General features: G+C 40.2%; 1 protein-coding gene across 1 annotated transcript in view; it reads left to right on the top strand.

Annotated features, from left to right (window-relative positions):
- Positions 1–17,660, top strand: part of ANKFN1 (ankyrin-repeat and fibronectin type III domain containing 1) — a 56,965-nt gene that overhangs the window by 26,462 nt on the left and 12,843 nt on the right. The window contains 3 exon segments of the mRNA XM_010143553.1: positions 8,681–8,778; positions 9,165–9,255; positions 12,756–12,863. Of these exon segments, the coding sequence (XP_010141855.1) occupies positions 8,681–8,778; positions 9,165–9,255; positions 12,756–12,863 (297 nt within the window).

Raw genomic sequence — 17,660 nt, 5'->3', positions numbered from 1 at the left:
CTTTCCCTAAACAGTTCTTACTCCATAAAAAAAGAAAGAGAATACATTTCTTTGTAAGACATTTGAATTTATCCTGCTGCATAGGTGTGGTCTGATATTTTTTACAGTAGTTCATTTATGGCATTTTATTAGGTCTCCTGGGCACTTTATTTGCACATTACGTTTTGGTAGCTTAAAGGACTGTGCAATTTGACTTCTATTTTTATGCCTAGCAAGTACAGAAATGTATAAATGTTAAAACAAACCTTTCTATTTCTAGCTCCTGTCAATGTCTGTAGTATGTGTTGGACTTATAAAATTTAAGAACTCCTATTTCGTAGGTTTGCTCTGCATTTAAAACCACCTTTGAACATGGATCACATATTAAGTGGTGGTGTAATTAACTAATGTAGTTGATGAGACACCAGTTAGGCAATCCCATCATTCTTTCCTCCTGCCTTGTGTTTTATAAGGATTTTGAGGAGCAGCTCAAGGTGAATGGCTATGAGAAAACCCAAACATATAGGCCGGTTTTGTCTGCCTGTGATGTCTAAGAAAAAAGGCTCATACCACAATGTTACTGAATTTTAGACATTGCTTTACCTTTTACATTTCCTTTGACTTACCAAGATTAATAAATATCTTCAAAAATTATTTTCATGTGGCTAAGCATAGGTATTGCATGAAGGAGGTGAATTTCTTAGAGTCAGTGGCAGGACTGGAACTCAAGACCTTCAGCTTCTGCCTTGAAGTTGGTTCCTGATTTAGCAGATCTTTTGATTCATGGTTTTGGGAATGCTTCCTCACTGGAGTCTTAAAACCAGGGTGTCTTCAAAGGGATTGTGGCAAAGTTTCCCTGCTCACTGCTATGTCTGAAGTCTTCTCTGGTCCATCATGGACTTTTCCGGACCATTTACAAGCATAAAGGGTCTAAAACATAGTCAGTCTGCCTCTCCAACCAAAACCTGATACTGTTCTAGTAATTAAATCTGACCCACGGAACTGATAAATGAACGTAAATTTGGAATCTGGCTTTTGGACCTGCTTCAAGCTCTTACCTCATGTGCTGAGCATAAATTGCAGTTTACTGTTCTCATGCATGAGTGCCCAGTTAGTTCACACATGAACACCCAATCAGTTTATGCATGAGCACCCAATCAGTTAATGCATGAGCACCCATTTAATTTACTAATGAACACCCAGTTCGTTCAAACATGAGCGCCCTATTAACACGTGTCTGAGCACCCAATGAGTTCGCACATGAGCACCCACTTAGCTTATGCCTGAGAACTGTGTTGGACATATAAGGCAGGTTTCAGTAGCCAGGGGCCACAGGTCAGGAGATGCCGGGTGCTGGTCCCAGCCGGCTCAGCTGGCTCTGAATGCAATGGAAAACCCCATCGCTGAGTATAACCCCATGGGGGGGACCAGGGAAGTGGACAATAGGAAAGGGGGAAGATAGGAGTTTGGCTTAAGTTGAGCCTGGGAAAGGCATTGGAAAGGTGTTCACTTAAATGTTTGTTTAATTGTTTATGTTTTCTTCTCACCCTGAATGAGTACTTAGAAGTTCATGTTGATTTGCAGTAAATTAAATTAAGTAAAAATTCCACAAATCAAGACCATTTTTCCCACAACACCCGGCTGCAGTGCTAGGGAAAGGCGAAAGCTCTTTCAATTACTGTAGGGATTAGTTTATAAAGAAATAAAGGCCTTAAATATAATAAATTAACATCTGTGTAGCTAAGAGCCTCTTTAGAAACATATTACAGGAGACTCAGAGGAAAAGCAGTGGAATCCCATTGAAGAGATTACTTGAATTAGCGTTTGTGTCTTTACCTTCTTTGTTACCGGTGCTGAGCAGTGTTCTGCCTTGTCTCATTGTGATGGATTACTTTCTGTTTGCATTTTCCCAACTGCTCGTTATTAGTAATATTTTAATGTATTACGTTTTGGAAAGAAGCTGAGCCTAATCCGTGCATGCTCCACACAAACAAGTAGTCCTCACGTCCATATGCTTCCCTGCCAGCTTTGGTTGCACAGATTACAGGAGTAAAACATACCCATCGGCAGTGGAAATTTGCAGAACAGGAGCTGGTCTACCTTCCTAGGATGTGAAGCCTTGGCATAAGAACCATATTTATTCTCCAGCCTCTTTTCACAGTTCTAACATGCATTTTCTCCCACTTTTCTTTCCACAACCAGAGTGGGATATGTTTGTCATTGCAGGGCTGAGACTCAAATCTTGGCTGTTGTTATAATCCATTGTAGCTTTTTAACCACTGGCCCACATTGGAAGGCAATATGGACCCACATGGCACGTTTTCTTAGTTATTTATAAAATGTTAATAAGAACTGTCATTTTCACTAATAGGAAGGAAAAAAGATCTTTCTTATACTGGAACAGTCAACCTATTGCAAACGGATAAAGAATCATTAATACTTTGAAAAAACTGATTAAATACTTGAGAAAAAACAGTCAATAATTTTTTTTCTCTTGGTGAGAATTTTATTACAGTGCAAAAAAATAGTATCTTATAAATCATTTATATAACGTAGATTTGCTCTAGGAGGAACTAGTGAAACCATGATCAAGCAAAGATGTGTCTTTGGCACCCAGCCTGCTGTCGTAATGCTTCCCATAAATGTGGAGACATAAAATAGACTATTCTGGCCTGGGTCAAAGGAACATCCAGAAACGGGGCCACAGGAAAGGTTATTTGACATCATTGGTTATTATTAGCAGGCGTAAAAGGTAAGGGAGGCCAAGGCTGTTTGGGAAGAAGCTTTACTGCAAGTATTTGATTATTTTAAAAATTCTCTGAAACAAGTATCATGAAGATTTATAGCCACGGAAGTTTCAAGGGAAGATGTGCTCTCTAGGACTAGTGTAGGAATGCTCTTCTTGGTGCTGTTGTCACTGCTGTTCTGATGAGAGGCCCTTAAACCCACCCGTTGCTCGCTCACACTAAAACCCAGCCGTGCTTGATTTACTTCAGGTGGATACAGTGCTGTTTGTTTACGTCTTTTTCATTCCTCTTCAACCTTGTTGTTTCTACTGACCCAGTACAAAGAATCTTCAAAAAGTTTACAGAAATAGCTGAAATAGGAGATAAGATCCAAAACAGTGAACACTAGTAGGAGTTAGTTAGTGCTATTAACACTAGAGCAGTTAGGAGCTCAGGTTTTAATTTCAGTAGTACCTAGAAATCCTAGTCCCAGGCCTCGACCCCACTGTTTTTACTTGGGTGTTTGCACAGCAATATGCCCAAATCGCTTCGACACTGCAGTAAATGCCTGTTAGAGTCTGTAAACAAACAAGCGAATGAAAAGTTCACCTGTCCCTTTTGTAAATGCTGTGGCTCGTATCATATTGACCCTGTCTACACTCTTGCTGAGCAGAATGCAACCAATTCCAGACGTTCTAAGTTAGTGTGCGTTTATGGATGGATTATCCCCTTCACACCAAAAACGATATCCACGAGAGCTAATACAGACTCCTCCATACCAAACATTCGTTTTTTCCTATTGGAAGCACTACGCTGGGACCTCTGTCAGCACTCCCCACAGAGGGCATGACTTGTCTTTCTCCTACCATTCTTTGGAGAATTTCCAAACATGAGAGAACCATGAGACCAAATCTGCAAAAACTGGATTCCTTTCTAATTCAGGCTGGAAAGCACAGCTCAAGGCAGCTCAGGTAGCAGACCAAATACTGCAAACAATGTTCTCAATCCCAGCTGGGGATGCTGTCTACACCAATGGACTGATTCCTGCTTTTCACTAGTGTTCAGTCCTCTTCACTGTATTACACTCTCAAATAGTTGTTTGGGTACTTTCATCCTGGTTCTATTCACACAAATGGCTGGTTTCAATATCCTTAAACCAAGCTGCTAAGACATTATGAGTGTAAATTATTAAAACTATTTCATAAAGCTCAACCGGCAAAAAAAGTTGGAGTGAAGTGGTTTCTGGTGTGAGTGCTCTCTTTCATTCTACATCTCAAAGGAAGCTAATGAACAATGTAATTATTTGTTTTGGAGACCCTTGGAAACTGAGGCCCTGGACACAGGGACGAAGGGAAGGAAAGATAATCTTGGCTGCTTAAGTCTGGGTTAAAAGCCATAGTGGCACAATGCTTTGCCCAAGGTCATACTGTAAGACAGTAGCAAATGCAAGAATAAACCCTAGAATCCCATCTCTGTGTACTGTCCTGTAGAACCACCATCTTCACAACAGGACTCATGTCCCTCAGTCTAATTAATCTACTCAGCAATTCAGTGAGCAATTTAAGTGCAAGCAAAAACAAATGCCAAGAGAAGTGGCAAATTCTACTGTGGCTTCAGCTGATTACCTAACTTGGAAGAAGGTGCTTTCCTGAACGAATCTACTCGAGGGTCAAGAAGTGTTTTGTGCCTTCACTTTGTCTCCTGTCAGTCTGTCAATCTCTCCGATAAGCTGTTTAAGGCACGCTCGGTATAACAGAAAGATAGTGAGTGGAAAAGAAACAGGTGAAAATAAACTTCTCCCTTTATTTTAAATTGCATGAATTGAGTATTAAAAAAAAACAAACCCCAACCAACTTGGCCACAAGTGAGTTACATAACTTAAGCCAGTCTAAAATTGTGTGCCAGCAATTTACATGAGTTTTATGTAACTGTTTATACTGCTGTTTATTTAAAAATTACTACTTATCTTGGCGACCACAGCAACACATCGTGCATTTGCTAGTTCTGGAATACAGGGCACCTTCATTAAAACACATAGTCACCAATATATTAAACACACAAAAAAAAAGCCCTGCTCTGACATAACGTGAAGTGTCAGATCGAAAGCTGCAACAGCAAAGACATTCAGCATTCACAACAAAGCAGCCCTTTGGGGTGTTCCGAACAGGAATGGAACATGCTCCATCCTTAATTCACCCAACAGCTTTCAGGCCCTTTACAGCACAGTTGGTACAGTCTACAAGACCAGCTCTTGTTCCTCAGATCTTATAAAGGACCCTCTTCATCTTCCAGGTTTCTATACTTGAGCATTTTTATATTCTGCTTTTAAAGTGCTGAGGTTAGCTAGTCTTTTGTTCTTTCTTACAGTCCGAACTATTTTAGCATTACAGAAAGGGCTGATATTTTTGTTTTCCAGCAGAGCAGTCTCTCCCAGCACTCTCTCTCAGGAAGAAGGCAAAGATTTAGCAAAATCTTCATGATGGGTTACTCATGCATAAAGCTACATCATTTTAGACCCAGGTTAATCACAAGGGTAAGATCATGGACGTGTAGCTTTGTACCGGTACCAGACAGAGCTATGTATAGCCCACACAGCCAGAAAGCGCGAGCAGCTCTGGCCTAATAAATGTTATATAGGTCATAGGAGTTTATCCCTTGTTGTTTGGGGGGCTGCTGAGTGAACAGGATGCTCTACCTTTCCTTGCTTTAATTTTCCCAGCTATAAAATAGTGACACTGATATTCACATCCTTCTAAGAGGTTTAAAACCCAATTAGTATAGTAGAATATTATGTATTATTTTTAAACTATCATTATGGTAGAAAGCTGCAATCTGGCAATGTATAACAGGAGATATAAACTTCAGTGATAAATGACTTAAGTTGATTTGCATTTCTTTAAAACTATATCATGTCATACTCTTCTCTCTTGAATCAGTAAAATCACAGGGGGAAAACTTTATTAAAAATAAACAAAAAATCGCAAATATTTTAATGAGTTTCTTTATGATAGATATGAGTCAAAGAATGACATTCTGTCAAAAATAGCAATGCTCCAGTGTATGCTGTTGATATATTTTCAGTAGTACTGTGAAACACGGGGAAAAAGAAGGCACTATTCCAACATAGCTGTTCAAAAAACATTTGTTTTTCAGTTGCGGAAATTTTTATTGAAACTGGGGGGGCAGGGTTTTTTCCAAATGTGACGTTTTTAAATACATATATTTGAAGATTTTGCATAACTTTGTGTGCACCATCTTGTTAGTTAAATAACCTTTAAAAAGGGGTTCTCGATCATAGTGATAACCATAATCTGATCCACAAGCTAAGATCATATTCCTGTGTTTTTAACCTCATGGCTTTCAGCCACCACAGGGTAAGATAAAAAAACAAGTGCAAAACGCTGGCACTGCTTGGCTGTATAATGAGAAGCGCAGCTGAGCCTCAGCCCAGCAGCCAGTGAAGCCTCGACTGGTCAAGGGGATCAGAGGGGCACACAGCCCTCCGCAGAACGTCAGGAGAGGACCAGCACACTCGGCTGCCCTTGCTAGCGAGGTGTTGTCCTTCTCTGAACTCTGCAGTCCTTGGTTATTTCTGAGAAGGAACTGCCAAGCTGCTGCTGGTCATGAGTATCACGTTGTGCTTGCTGCACGCGTGCTTGCAAACATGTGGGATCGCAATCCTGTTTAGATTAAGGCAGGTGATTCCCCTTCGGGCAGTGGGTTGGCATCGCTAAGTATTAGGAGTGCTTTCCTAAATGCTGGAATACAAGTGGAAGGGTTGAGAAGGAGACCCACATCAAGAATACGGCTTATTTGTTTATTTGTGTAAGCCACCCAAATCGAAATATGCCTCTTGGATACAGTTTATGTTTGGGCAGTCTCCAGTTCATAGAACAGCTAAAAATTTGGGAAGCTCAAAAGCAGCTTTAAGCTGCTGATTTCACCCTTGGCTTTTGTTTTGTGCTGCCTAAACTGCTACCACTACCGCTCATGCTGAGAGCACTCCCAGTCATGCCTGGGGATTTTGATGACAGCAGGATTTGTTGGCAGAATCTGTCCCAAGTGACGCTATCTCACTTCACATGATTCTTCAGAAAGAAAAATAGTATCTGAAGTGACTGCAATCCTGTGGTAACACGTTCAGCAGTTCAAACAGGGTTTCCCCAACTTATCCTTCTGGAAAACAGACATGTCTAAGTTTACAGGATGTAGACAATGTCCTCAGTGATTTTATACAATGGAGTTATAAACCCTGAAATCATGGTTTGCAATGGAAAATCAGACAGGCCATCAAATTCAATGGTATGTATAAGTATTTCTATAATTAAGTTGTCAACAAAAACCTACAGTACAGTACCCTAACAGTCTCTACATTTTCATACTACTGTACAGAGATAGCTTCCACTAAAGGGGGCAGTAATTAGATATTTAAAACACAGGGAAAACTGGAAAACTAGAGAAATAGACACTGAAATAGTTCAAAGCCAATAGACAAAACCAATATCTTTTTCATGGCAGCAAATACAGAAGTGTTGTAGAACATGCTGTGCATTCACAAACTGCAATCACACAATGGGAGCAATTAGGAGAAAAAGGAGAAATGAGTTCTGCTAGCGATCCTTGTCTATTTGAAAAAATGTGTTGGCAGTTAAAAGTTGTATATGCTGAGCAAAAAAATTCTATTAAGTTTTTTTTTTAACATGAAAATACCAATATGACAAAGCCAGAGGATGAAAATTCCACATGCTGAAATTAAAACACCTATACCCTCTGATCTGTTCTAAATTATTGACTCCAATGGTAATAAATATGCAAATTAAGTACCCATAAACTATTTTGTGAATCTTAAAGGGAAAGCTTTGGGTTGAATTCTCTACTTTGGTGTAAACCCAGAAAACTGATGGGCTTTTCCCATGTCTGCCGTAGAGTAATTTAAGGTATTAATTTCACTATGGTTTTGATAGGTTTTCCTGGAAGTTTGAACATGAAGGTACAAGTTACTAAATCCCAGAGGTATGACTCTGGGATTAACCTTAACTCTAATCATAGTACCTGTCATTAATAAAGCATAATTTAAGAAAAAGAGGCTGTTTTCCTTCCAGAGCCATCAGTTCCCCGCTTGCTTATGTTCTTTTTTCAAAATCATCTCCTAGTTTCTCATGGTCTGATCACATTCACTTTTGCAGAGTACAGACAGCAGGACTACTAATTTCATAACCCCCTAAGGAGCAATATAAGTCATCTGTACAAGCTGATGGGAGTACTTTGGTGAAGGTACCCATCATGATTGAGGCTACAGGACAGGTTGGGAGGAATGAATCAGCCCAGCACCACTTAATTCACTTGAAAAGTGGATACAGCTTACTAGGTCCTTGCAGAGCTCTGTAATTTCAGTGACCACGGCAGCATCGGGCTTGGACAGGAGAGCCAGAACCCACTGAAACCAGTGAAGAGACTCTAGTGAGTGTCGGATCCAGTCCAAGGAGGATATTTCTATCCAAACGAGCCAAGGCTGGGTGAGGAGAGTTTTGTGGACCTGTGGAGCCAAAAGGACTCTCTGCCCATGCCTACATGTGCAGATCCAATTGCAAAACAGTACTTTTTGTTGGTTGGCATGTATAAGCTGCCAAATGGCATTAGCAGGTCCAAATCCTCTAGCTACTCCTTTCCAATGCTTCTCTTTCTTTAAAAGGAAGCTGTTTAAAGAGGGAAAACGTTGACTGAATGTAATTTGTATTGCAGGCTATTTGTAAGCGTTCTTTCCTGAAAAGCTTTTGAACAGTATTTTGCTTTTCTCTCTCATACACAGAAATATAATTTAGTTATTATGTGAAGTTTTGCTAAACATTATTGTTAAACATGACACAGTATTCACATGGAATAGGAGAAAATTTAACTTGTGAGTGATGCAAGTACTTTGATTTCTCTGCTTGGACTGGCATCTGATTTGATTTTCTCTGCTGTTTTGTTCCTAGTGGAATGGAGCTCTTCAGAAGAATTTTCTCCTTTGGTTGGTGAAATAATTATGGATAATACTCAGTCTTTAAGGTGCAGCATCACAGGTCTCAGAACAGTAAGTGGCTCATTTCGATCTCGATGTTCCCTGCTGCCCCAGGGATACAAAGACACTGATGATTTGTGTCCGTGCCTCTCAGTGATAACCACAGAGTGCCTTTCTTCTAGCAACAAATCATTAAGCATAACATGTCTGGTGTCCGTAATCTAAAAGTCACAATGGAATAGACAGAGAATATGAACTGGTTTACAAGTTGTCACAACTAGGGGAAATCAGAAAAGACTAGCGAGAAAGCTGCTGTTTCTGGATCACAGGATAATCTTAGTGCAGATGAAAGGCTCGGGAAAGATCTAGTCCTGACTCTGATGATCAATTGCTGGAATAAGAGTTCTTTCTCTTCTGCTCCTTCCAGAAACACACATTGATGTTGTTTCCATTTGCAGGGCCAGAGGTATTATGTCCATGTTTCAGCATACAACATGAGAGGATGGGGACCTCCACGCAAATCTACTCCTGAATATGCTTCTCCTTCAAGTAGGTTGGGTTTGTCTACCCTCCTCGTTTGATCAGTGATTTTCTCCCTCTTCAAAGAACAGAAAAAGCCAAATATTCTGGAGTTGATGATTTAATTACCATGTGGTCCAGGAGTGATTCTGTATTCTGCCTTGTATCATAGATCCCATTTGCTGGACCATTCTTATAGCATCCTGTACGTAAAGCACTCTTGTGCATGTTGATAGGACCTAGCCCACAAGCACTAAAACGTTCCAGACATGTCTAAAAGCCTTTCTTCATTTTCAAAGCTGTGACAGGTTTTCTTAGATCCATTAGAACTATGAGTTCTCATTTGTAATTTTTAATTTATTGTAAATACATAGTATTAGTTTCTTTTCCAAACTTAGTGTTCACTGCTAGACTGGCTCAGTGTATTACAGCTTCCCTTGTATTGATTAAATCACTAAAGTGGGATTTCTCATTTTATTGCTTTAGCACTTGTTTTTATTAAGCTAATGTTACAATTTAATAACTTTGCATGCTAGTGTGAAAAAATAAAGCTGTCCCTACTCTCAGCAGTCATAATGGAGGCTTGGGTAAATGAGGCTCTTGTAGTACCATTGTCCCATTTTTCTTCAATTTTGCTCTTGTTTACCCCAGAATGAAATTAGGCTACAGATATATTCTGTTTGAGAACCAAGATGTTCTACAAACATGGGACAAAATTCTACTCTTGGATAACTCACTACTACGGAGTTGCTTTGAATAACTCAGTGATGTGCAATTACCTTGACTATAGCCAGGTATAACTACACAGGATTTGATCCCACAAACCAAAAATTTACATCGGCTGAGAAACAGACTCTCTTTTACAGTAGCTACTAGTTATTCAGGTTATAAATACCCCCAAAGAACGAGGCACTCCTGGCAAGGGAGGTGGCATTTAAGACTGTAGCTTTGTGTAGTACAAACTTTTGCTTTGAGCGTATTGCAGTGTCTTCCCTGTTTATTTCTGGACCACTCACTCACGTCCTGAGATGTGATGACATGTGCCAGTTCCAACGCTCGGCGATGTAAGGGAAGTTTTCCTGCAGATTTCAGTGGGTCAGTGCAAAAACTATGCAGAGAATTAAGTTCATGTCCCATGTTTAGTGTCTCGGGGATTCTGGGCTGTAGAGTAGCAGAGCAGCTTGCTGGCATTAGGGCCGTGTTGTCCTGTGCAGCTGCTGAGAAGCTGGTGAAGTCTCTGCTTCCACCAGGAAGAGCAGTACCACCCATGGGAGTACTGCTGAAGTACTGGGACAATCACTGTGGGAGAGTTTCTCTGAAAAGCAGCGAAGGTAACAAGAGGAGTCATTTGGATTCCCCTGCAGGAGAGCAGGGGAATTGATATAAATGAGAATTGATATATACTGAGCATCGATTGACATAAATGGTATTTTTTGCGAGTGTATAGCAAAGAGAAATGTTTCTCTGTGGCTATATACATATGTTTTCTTTGTTGATGAACACAGAAGCATTAAACTTAGCTCATTGTGCATACATAGCTGGCAAGAATGTGGCATTTTCATTAAGCATCCTTAGCGACACGTGCTTAAGCTTTACGGTGAGTGAGACCATCAGGGACTAAACATAATTTTTTTTCATTAAGTAATACTAGCATCAGGATTTTACCTTGAGAGACAGGATGCTATTCACCACTGCAGTTACTAGGGGCAGAACTTCTTTATCCACATGACTGCCTTCACCTGGTTTTGAAAACTGGCAGACTTTGCTTGGCAAGAAGGCCGTAATCTGAAATTACACCAGTGTTGCATAACAAAATATGTCCCTAAGCTAAAAATTAAATATGAATACATTAATACTCTACAAAGTTGTCTGTAATGGCAGCCAGAAGAATATGCAAGGGAAATTAAAGCTTCAGGGTTTAATCCAGATCAATTCCAAACCCAGGGCATCAAATGTTAGTAACATCCTTGGAGATGCTTCCATGTAGAGTGACAGTGATTGCTTGCCACTGTCCTCTTGTTTACTCCACATACCCAGTAGCAGCCTGGAAAGTGGTGGCCAGTGTTGTGCAGCTGGTTTGTGAAATCGTAGTAGATAGTAGCATTTCTAGGCTTATTCACTAGCATGTGAGCAATGGGCAATGCAGGAAGCCAGTCTGATTTTCATGTAATTTTTAAGGTAGTCAGCTGTCTAGAGGCCCAGACGGTTTGAAAACCACTGGGATAAAGAAATGAGGTTCCTGGAAACTCTACTGGTTTGTTGACACCAAAGCACTTTGAGATGGGTGAGTTCCAGTTGGTTCCTCTCGGCTGTTTGCAGGAGATCTAAGAACTGGCCTCCTCTCACAGAGCTCTAAAGGCAGCTGGCCCTTGATCTCTGCAAGAGCATCCTCCATGCAGGAGAGCCACTCTGCAGCTGTTACAACTGCCCACAGGCTAGAGGAGAGCAAATGTCTTCCCTTTCCACCCTTTCATGGGGCTTACTCTAGCTGCTGTACTAAATGGCAGCAAATACATATTTATATGCCTGGCACAGCGAGCCCGTTGGAAGGAATGCTCCCCTCCAAACTTGCACTAGAAACTAGATCTGTGTATTTAGTGAGTGAGCAAACTGTTGGTGGCTGTGAATATGTACACGGCCTCTGCACCAACAAGATGGAAGCATGTCTGCCTTGCAGACACATCCCTTAATACCTTGAACAACTATTACTTTGAGTCAGGAAACTGGTGCAACACCTCCTTCTCATTATGATGAAAGTACGAAAACAGGGAAGTCTGGAATTAAAATGCTCCTCTCTGATACACACAGTGCCATCCTCCTATTTGTGATGAGATAGTCTGTTTTATAAAATCAAGACTGAGGTTGTAACTAGCAGCAATTGAGCAAAAACAAAGTCTTTTGTAGGCGGAAGGTGTGGGGACGGAAGCCGCAGCTTCTTGCCTCACGAGTGCAGTGCTGAGCAGACTGTGGACTCCAGGGCAGGAATTGCCAGCGCTTGTTCAGGCCTCTGCTAGCAGCGGACTTTCGGAAGGGATTTTACTCAGAGCATGTTTCTCTGGCTAGAGCTAGCTCTGGATGTCAGAAGATGTTCATTCTCTGCCTTGCCGTCGGTTTCCTCTCTAAGGGAGGAGAGTCATTCAGCCTCCCAGTGTCTTAACAAAACGCAGCGGTGTGATCTCAGTGAGGTACTGGGAGGGTCAGTGGGTACAGGCTGAGAGCAACTCTGACACGACAGCAACAGAGGCCATTGCTGTTCTGAAGAGAAATAGCCAGTGTCTAATCAGTCACTACAGGAGCTGCTTGTGAGCGCTTTGTTAATAATCATTATGATTAATTACTTGGCTGGCACAAGGCAAAGGAAACTTACTGTACAATTATCAACATCAGACTTAAAAACAACTTCCATTTTTTCCTGTGTGCCCAGACATAAAACTCCTCTAAGGCCGAAAAGTATCAGGAGCAAGAAACTATTTTAAAACCTTCTCCTGCGCCTTTGTGTTTCATTTCTGTTTATTTCCTTTGTTCAATAGACTGGAAAGACTGCAGTGGAAGAGAATCTCGGCACAGGGGACACACTGAGGCCCTGGAACGTCTCCTTCAGCAGGTTCGAGCAGCTCATCAGCATTATAATTGCAGAGGTAAGGATAAATATCTATGTGGTAGGGCACCAGCTGAAGCCTCTGTGGCGCCTGTAATTTTAGCAGTTTTCTAACTAGGTCATACCTTCTCATTCATCAGGAAAAGAAAGATATTAATATTGGCCCATCTGGAATCACTTTGGCGCACTATCTGGCTCTTAACCCTTGAAATTAGTTGGATGAAAACATCCGAAAGCTAGAATGCACACAAGCACAGACACACCCTTTCTCCCTCCATACCCTGCACACCTTTTGATTTGCAGTTTTTTCCAACAAATCAGTATACGCAGTATTCCATTAAAATGTTTCAAGGATCTCTCTTTGATTTTTTCATATAAATAAATACTTTAGAGAGTTAACAAATGTTTTGGATCAAAAGAGGGGACTGGCTGCCTCCAAATAGAAGACGCTAAGTGCTCTAGTGGATGTGATGCCAATCTATAGTGAAAAATACTTGCACAAAGCAGCAGGAAGATAAGATTGCTACATATTCAAATAGAATGGATCAAAATGTGGAGAGAGCTTGAATCTCAGCCAGCTCTTTGCTCTTCATTCACGAGAAACAGACTGTGCCTTTAATAGCTCAAGAGCCAAGGCAAGAGCTTGGCATTCTTTTTAAAGCATATATAAAAAGTCCTGTTCTATACGGGTTGTTGAAAAGTACTATTTATTTTCTTAAAATAAACTTCTAACTGGAATAATGCTTCATTGCAAAGGAACTTATTTTAAACTGAGAAGTTGAACTACCATGAAGTCTTCATTTTTCTTCACCTAGTATGACTGTTATTCCAAGATGCATCAATTGATTTAAAATTATAGAAATACTTAGGGCTAAAATCATCTGGTTGAAATGGGAAGATGCAGCCTTTTGTTCTTTACGTGCAAATATGTCACTATCATGATGATCCACAGCCTGCCACAACCCTTTGTAACCATAGCAACTTCAACTATTCAGCTATGTTGCTTCAAAAGGGAAAGGAGATATTGCAAGAAAATGTTCTTTCTCTAAAATGTTTCCTAATTAAAATTCATACAACCATTATCACTTGCAGGTGTTCTTGGTACTGAAAATATAGGTGATGTATTCTAGCTCTTACGTAGCTTTTTCATGCTATTAAAGTCTTTTTTGCATGATAGAGTTTTTCCTTTCTGAAGTTAGTGCATATCTCAGGTCTTTCAGGCCACCTTCCCAGTCAACAGGCAGTAAGTGATGGAACATCTGAAAATATTCTTAGTATAAATTGTTTTACTGACATACCAGCCCAGAACAGAAGCAGTTACAAACAACAAGCAGAAGAGCCCTGCTTTTGACAATCTGACACCAGTGCCTGGTTCTTATAAAATTCCACTGGTCAGAAATTCACCCCAGTCTCAAAGCAAAGCACAGACTACTCTGTTGTTGATTTCTTAACTCTTTTTCCTTAAGTAATAAAAAATAACAATACAGAAAATCTGTTTAGCTCAGAACATTTTCTTGCATACCTGAAAGAGGATGTGGGAGCTTACATGTGGCAGCACTACGCTGTGGAGTCAGCTTGAGCAACACCCTTGCCTCCAACCAAAGAAGAATCCCATAATTGCTTGTAATGCCAGCATTACACAGCAGTATATTTTGGATAAATCAGGACTGTAACATAACAGGAGAGCCTTTGGAACTTGCCTTAAGTATACGATGGATGTAATCCCTTGTATTTACATAATTTGGTAAAGAATCAGGATGAACAGATGGCAGAAAAAAAGAGAGAATTATGACATCACTTTGCCTCTGAAATTTGATTCTGGTATTTATCAACCTCACTGAAATCTGAGGAGTCTGATCACAGATCAGAGATAAACTACTGTATATGACTTCAAAACCCAAATAATGGCCTTCATGTAGTACCGAGGCCTGAGCTGGATTCTTAATTAGTGTAAATTAGCATGATTCAATGGACATGCATGAGTCAGCGTGGATATGCTGTTACACATAACCTGAGGAGCTGCTCAGGCATTTCTTGAATCTTTACTTTGCTTCTCTTTACCACCCTCTGATTTTACACTAATATTGTTTAGTGTAAAATCCTGTTTTCCTCGCTTGTTTTAGGATCGCAGTAAGTAGCCAGACGTTGTTGTAGAGTATCCTTGAATCTGCTTACAACCACTGATTTACTGTGGTTTATAAACAAGAGCAGAATCAAGCTCTGCATGAATTACAGCTGGGTGAAGACAGAGACAGGGCTTGGACCTGGGCTCCTGGCACCTTGGTCTTTGCCAGCCCTCTACAGAAAATCACGCTCCTGCTGCTCAGGCTGCCTGAAGGAGAGTGGAGGAGTGCAAGGGGAAAAAATGACGGTAATCGATCTAAAAGGTCTGAGGTCACTTGGATAAGATAGGCAAAAGTCTCAGCATACGGAGAAGCTAGAAGAGAAACTGTGTGCTAGCGCTCCAGTGCGATCTGGGAGGGTTAAATCGCCTGGATTCCAGGCAGATCTCCTGCCCAAGCCTGTTCATTTAGGCTTTGCTCTGCAGCCTGCCTTTTGCCCTCTGCTTTGTTGCAGGGGCCGAAGAAAACAAGCTTACAAAAATACCAGGAAGAATACTTTGGAATGTACAGTGAGTTTAAGAGCTTTCGGAATTAGATCAGCTGTTGCTTTTGAACCTGCTCTGCGATATGATGAAATCTCCTAGGGAATTACTTAGGAAGCTTTGCTTTCATATGTTTAATCTTCTGGAAAACCCTGATGATTACAAACAACAGTCACCCATTTGTCTTCATAATACCATGCTACAGACTATCATGACTGAGTTACTACAACTGTATGTCCTGGCAACACTTCAAATGTATTTTTAAAGTATTTTTTTTTTTCTTGTAGATCTCTCTTTCTAAACAATTCTGAGTGGATTAAGTAATTGTGTGATGCTTCATTAAGAAAGGAACCCAACTCTTCAGCAAAATGCTTACCAGATATTTTCTTTCTGAAATTTGATTGAAATGTATTTTATTAGACGAGTCAGAGGTGAAACAGAAATGTTCTAATTATAATTTGATTCACAAGCAAGAGTGCATAGTTTTATTGCAGTTAACAAAGAGAAGGATCTCTGATTCCACAGGGCATTTAAAATGTTTGGATTATAATTATGTACAAAAACAGGCTTGAGATAGAGAATCTTCTTTTGAAAGATACCCCACCTCGAGGCGAGGTAATTCAGAATCTGTCATGGTCTCAAGCTATTGAGGTGTCTGGCTACTATTTATGCCTTAAATTCTGTGTGGAATTATGTCTCCATGCACTTTATCCCAGTGTCAGTTGTCTGAGCTGCTAAAAATGTGCAGCTTTAAATTGAGTTTGAATTCGTCTGGAACTTTCCAGCTATTTGATGTATTTTCATAAGGTTAAACAATTAGCGAAAACTCTAAGCCCCACTTTATGCCTTCCACTAGGATTTCAGTGGGATCTAGCTCACCTTGTGCTAATTTGCGTCCTTACTCAGGGTCACCCTAAATGATATTTAGTAGTTCCACAGGCTCTCTGATTTGTGGGGCTAAGAGCTCAGATAATTTTGCACTGAGGTAATTCCATTTACTTCACATCTACCCCACTTGAGGAGAGGCACCCGCTTGTCTAGTGATAGGACAAAGAATTCCAGATCATCTTCCTCCTCAGAGAAAAGGCACGGCATAGCAGACATTCCTCCGGAGCACAGAGCCTTGATGCGTAAGAGCAGCCTGAGTACGCAACTTTGTTCCTATTCTTCCACAACCGACTTACATTGCTTTTAAGTATCTGTTGTATTTAAGTGAACTGCAAAGAAACATTTCTGTGTTTTACCTGAGAAGAGGAAACCCACTAATGTTGTAAATGCACCTTTGTGATTAACTGCCTCTTTCAATCCAGGTTTGAACGCTTGTGATCTAAATCTAATCACTGGAAATTCTCTAACCTCAGCCACTGTTTGTTCATTGCTGAGCTTCTATTAAAAGAGCTCACAGCTCTGTTGCTGTATCATTTATTAACATAAGCTTATTTTGTTGTTGCTGGTGCTTTTCCATAAAGGTTACTCTATGTTATTTATTAGATAATTAAATAATAGACAACGTTCCATTTTCTGTCGATCCAAATTATCCTCTAATCTCAGATCCATGTTTTTTGGCTTCTAGACACACTATACTGTAAAACAAAAGCAAATAACAATGTAGGAGAGTTTACAGTCTCCATCTAGGTTTATGTTATTTCTCTTGCTGTTGGCTTCTGCAAAGCTGTGGACTAAATCCAAACCACTGAATAGCCCTATAACATATATTTCACTTGTAATGTGCCCTCTTATTTTAATGCTCCAGACTCTGGGTGTTTTATACAGAATTATGTTGCTTTGCCTTCAGCAATTTCCTCCTCCATTCCCTCCATCCTTAATATAGGAGAAAATAAAAATTGCATAATTAGAATGAAATTTCTATTCCTAAATTGGTCTCAACCTTGGAAGAAGGAAACAGTAAGACGGGAGATTTCATGTAGCATTTGGTTTACATTACTGTGATATACTAAAAAAAGTTCACAGAAAGATAAAAATTATCTGAGGAGGTATGGATAGAAAAGTAAACTAATTTTTTCAAAAAGAAAATAAAGACCCGTTGCATCAAAGGAGCAGTTATGGATTTGGATGAGTCTGTAAAAACTAAACTGAACAGTGCGTTGGAGATTATGCCACGAAGAACAAGTTTTTACTGGAAAGACAATGGATTTGATGATCTAATAAGTCTTCTACATCTGAATTGTATGATTTCACCCTAACAGAACCTTGTTCTCTTTGTACTCGCTG

The sequence above is a fragment of the Buceros rhinoceros genome, unplaced genomic scaffold (assembly GCF_000710305.1).
Source record: "Buceros rhinoceros silvestris isolate BGI_N320 unplaced genomic scaffold, ASM71030v1 scaffold2059, whole genome shotgun sequence".
Taxonomy (NCBI): domain Eukaryota; kingdom Metazoa; phylum Chordata; class Aves; order Bucerotiformes; family Bucerotidae; genus Buceros; species Buceros rhinoceros.
The sequence above is the reverse complement of the archived record's forward strand: the minus strand, read 5'-3'. Positions and strand labels throughout refer to the sequence as shown.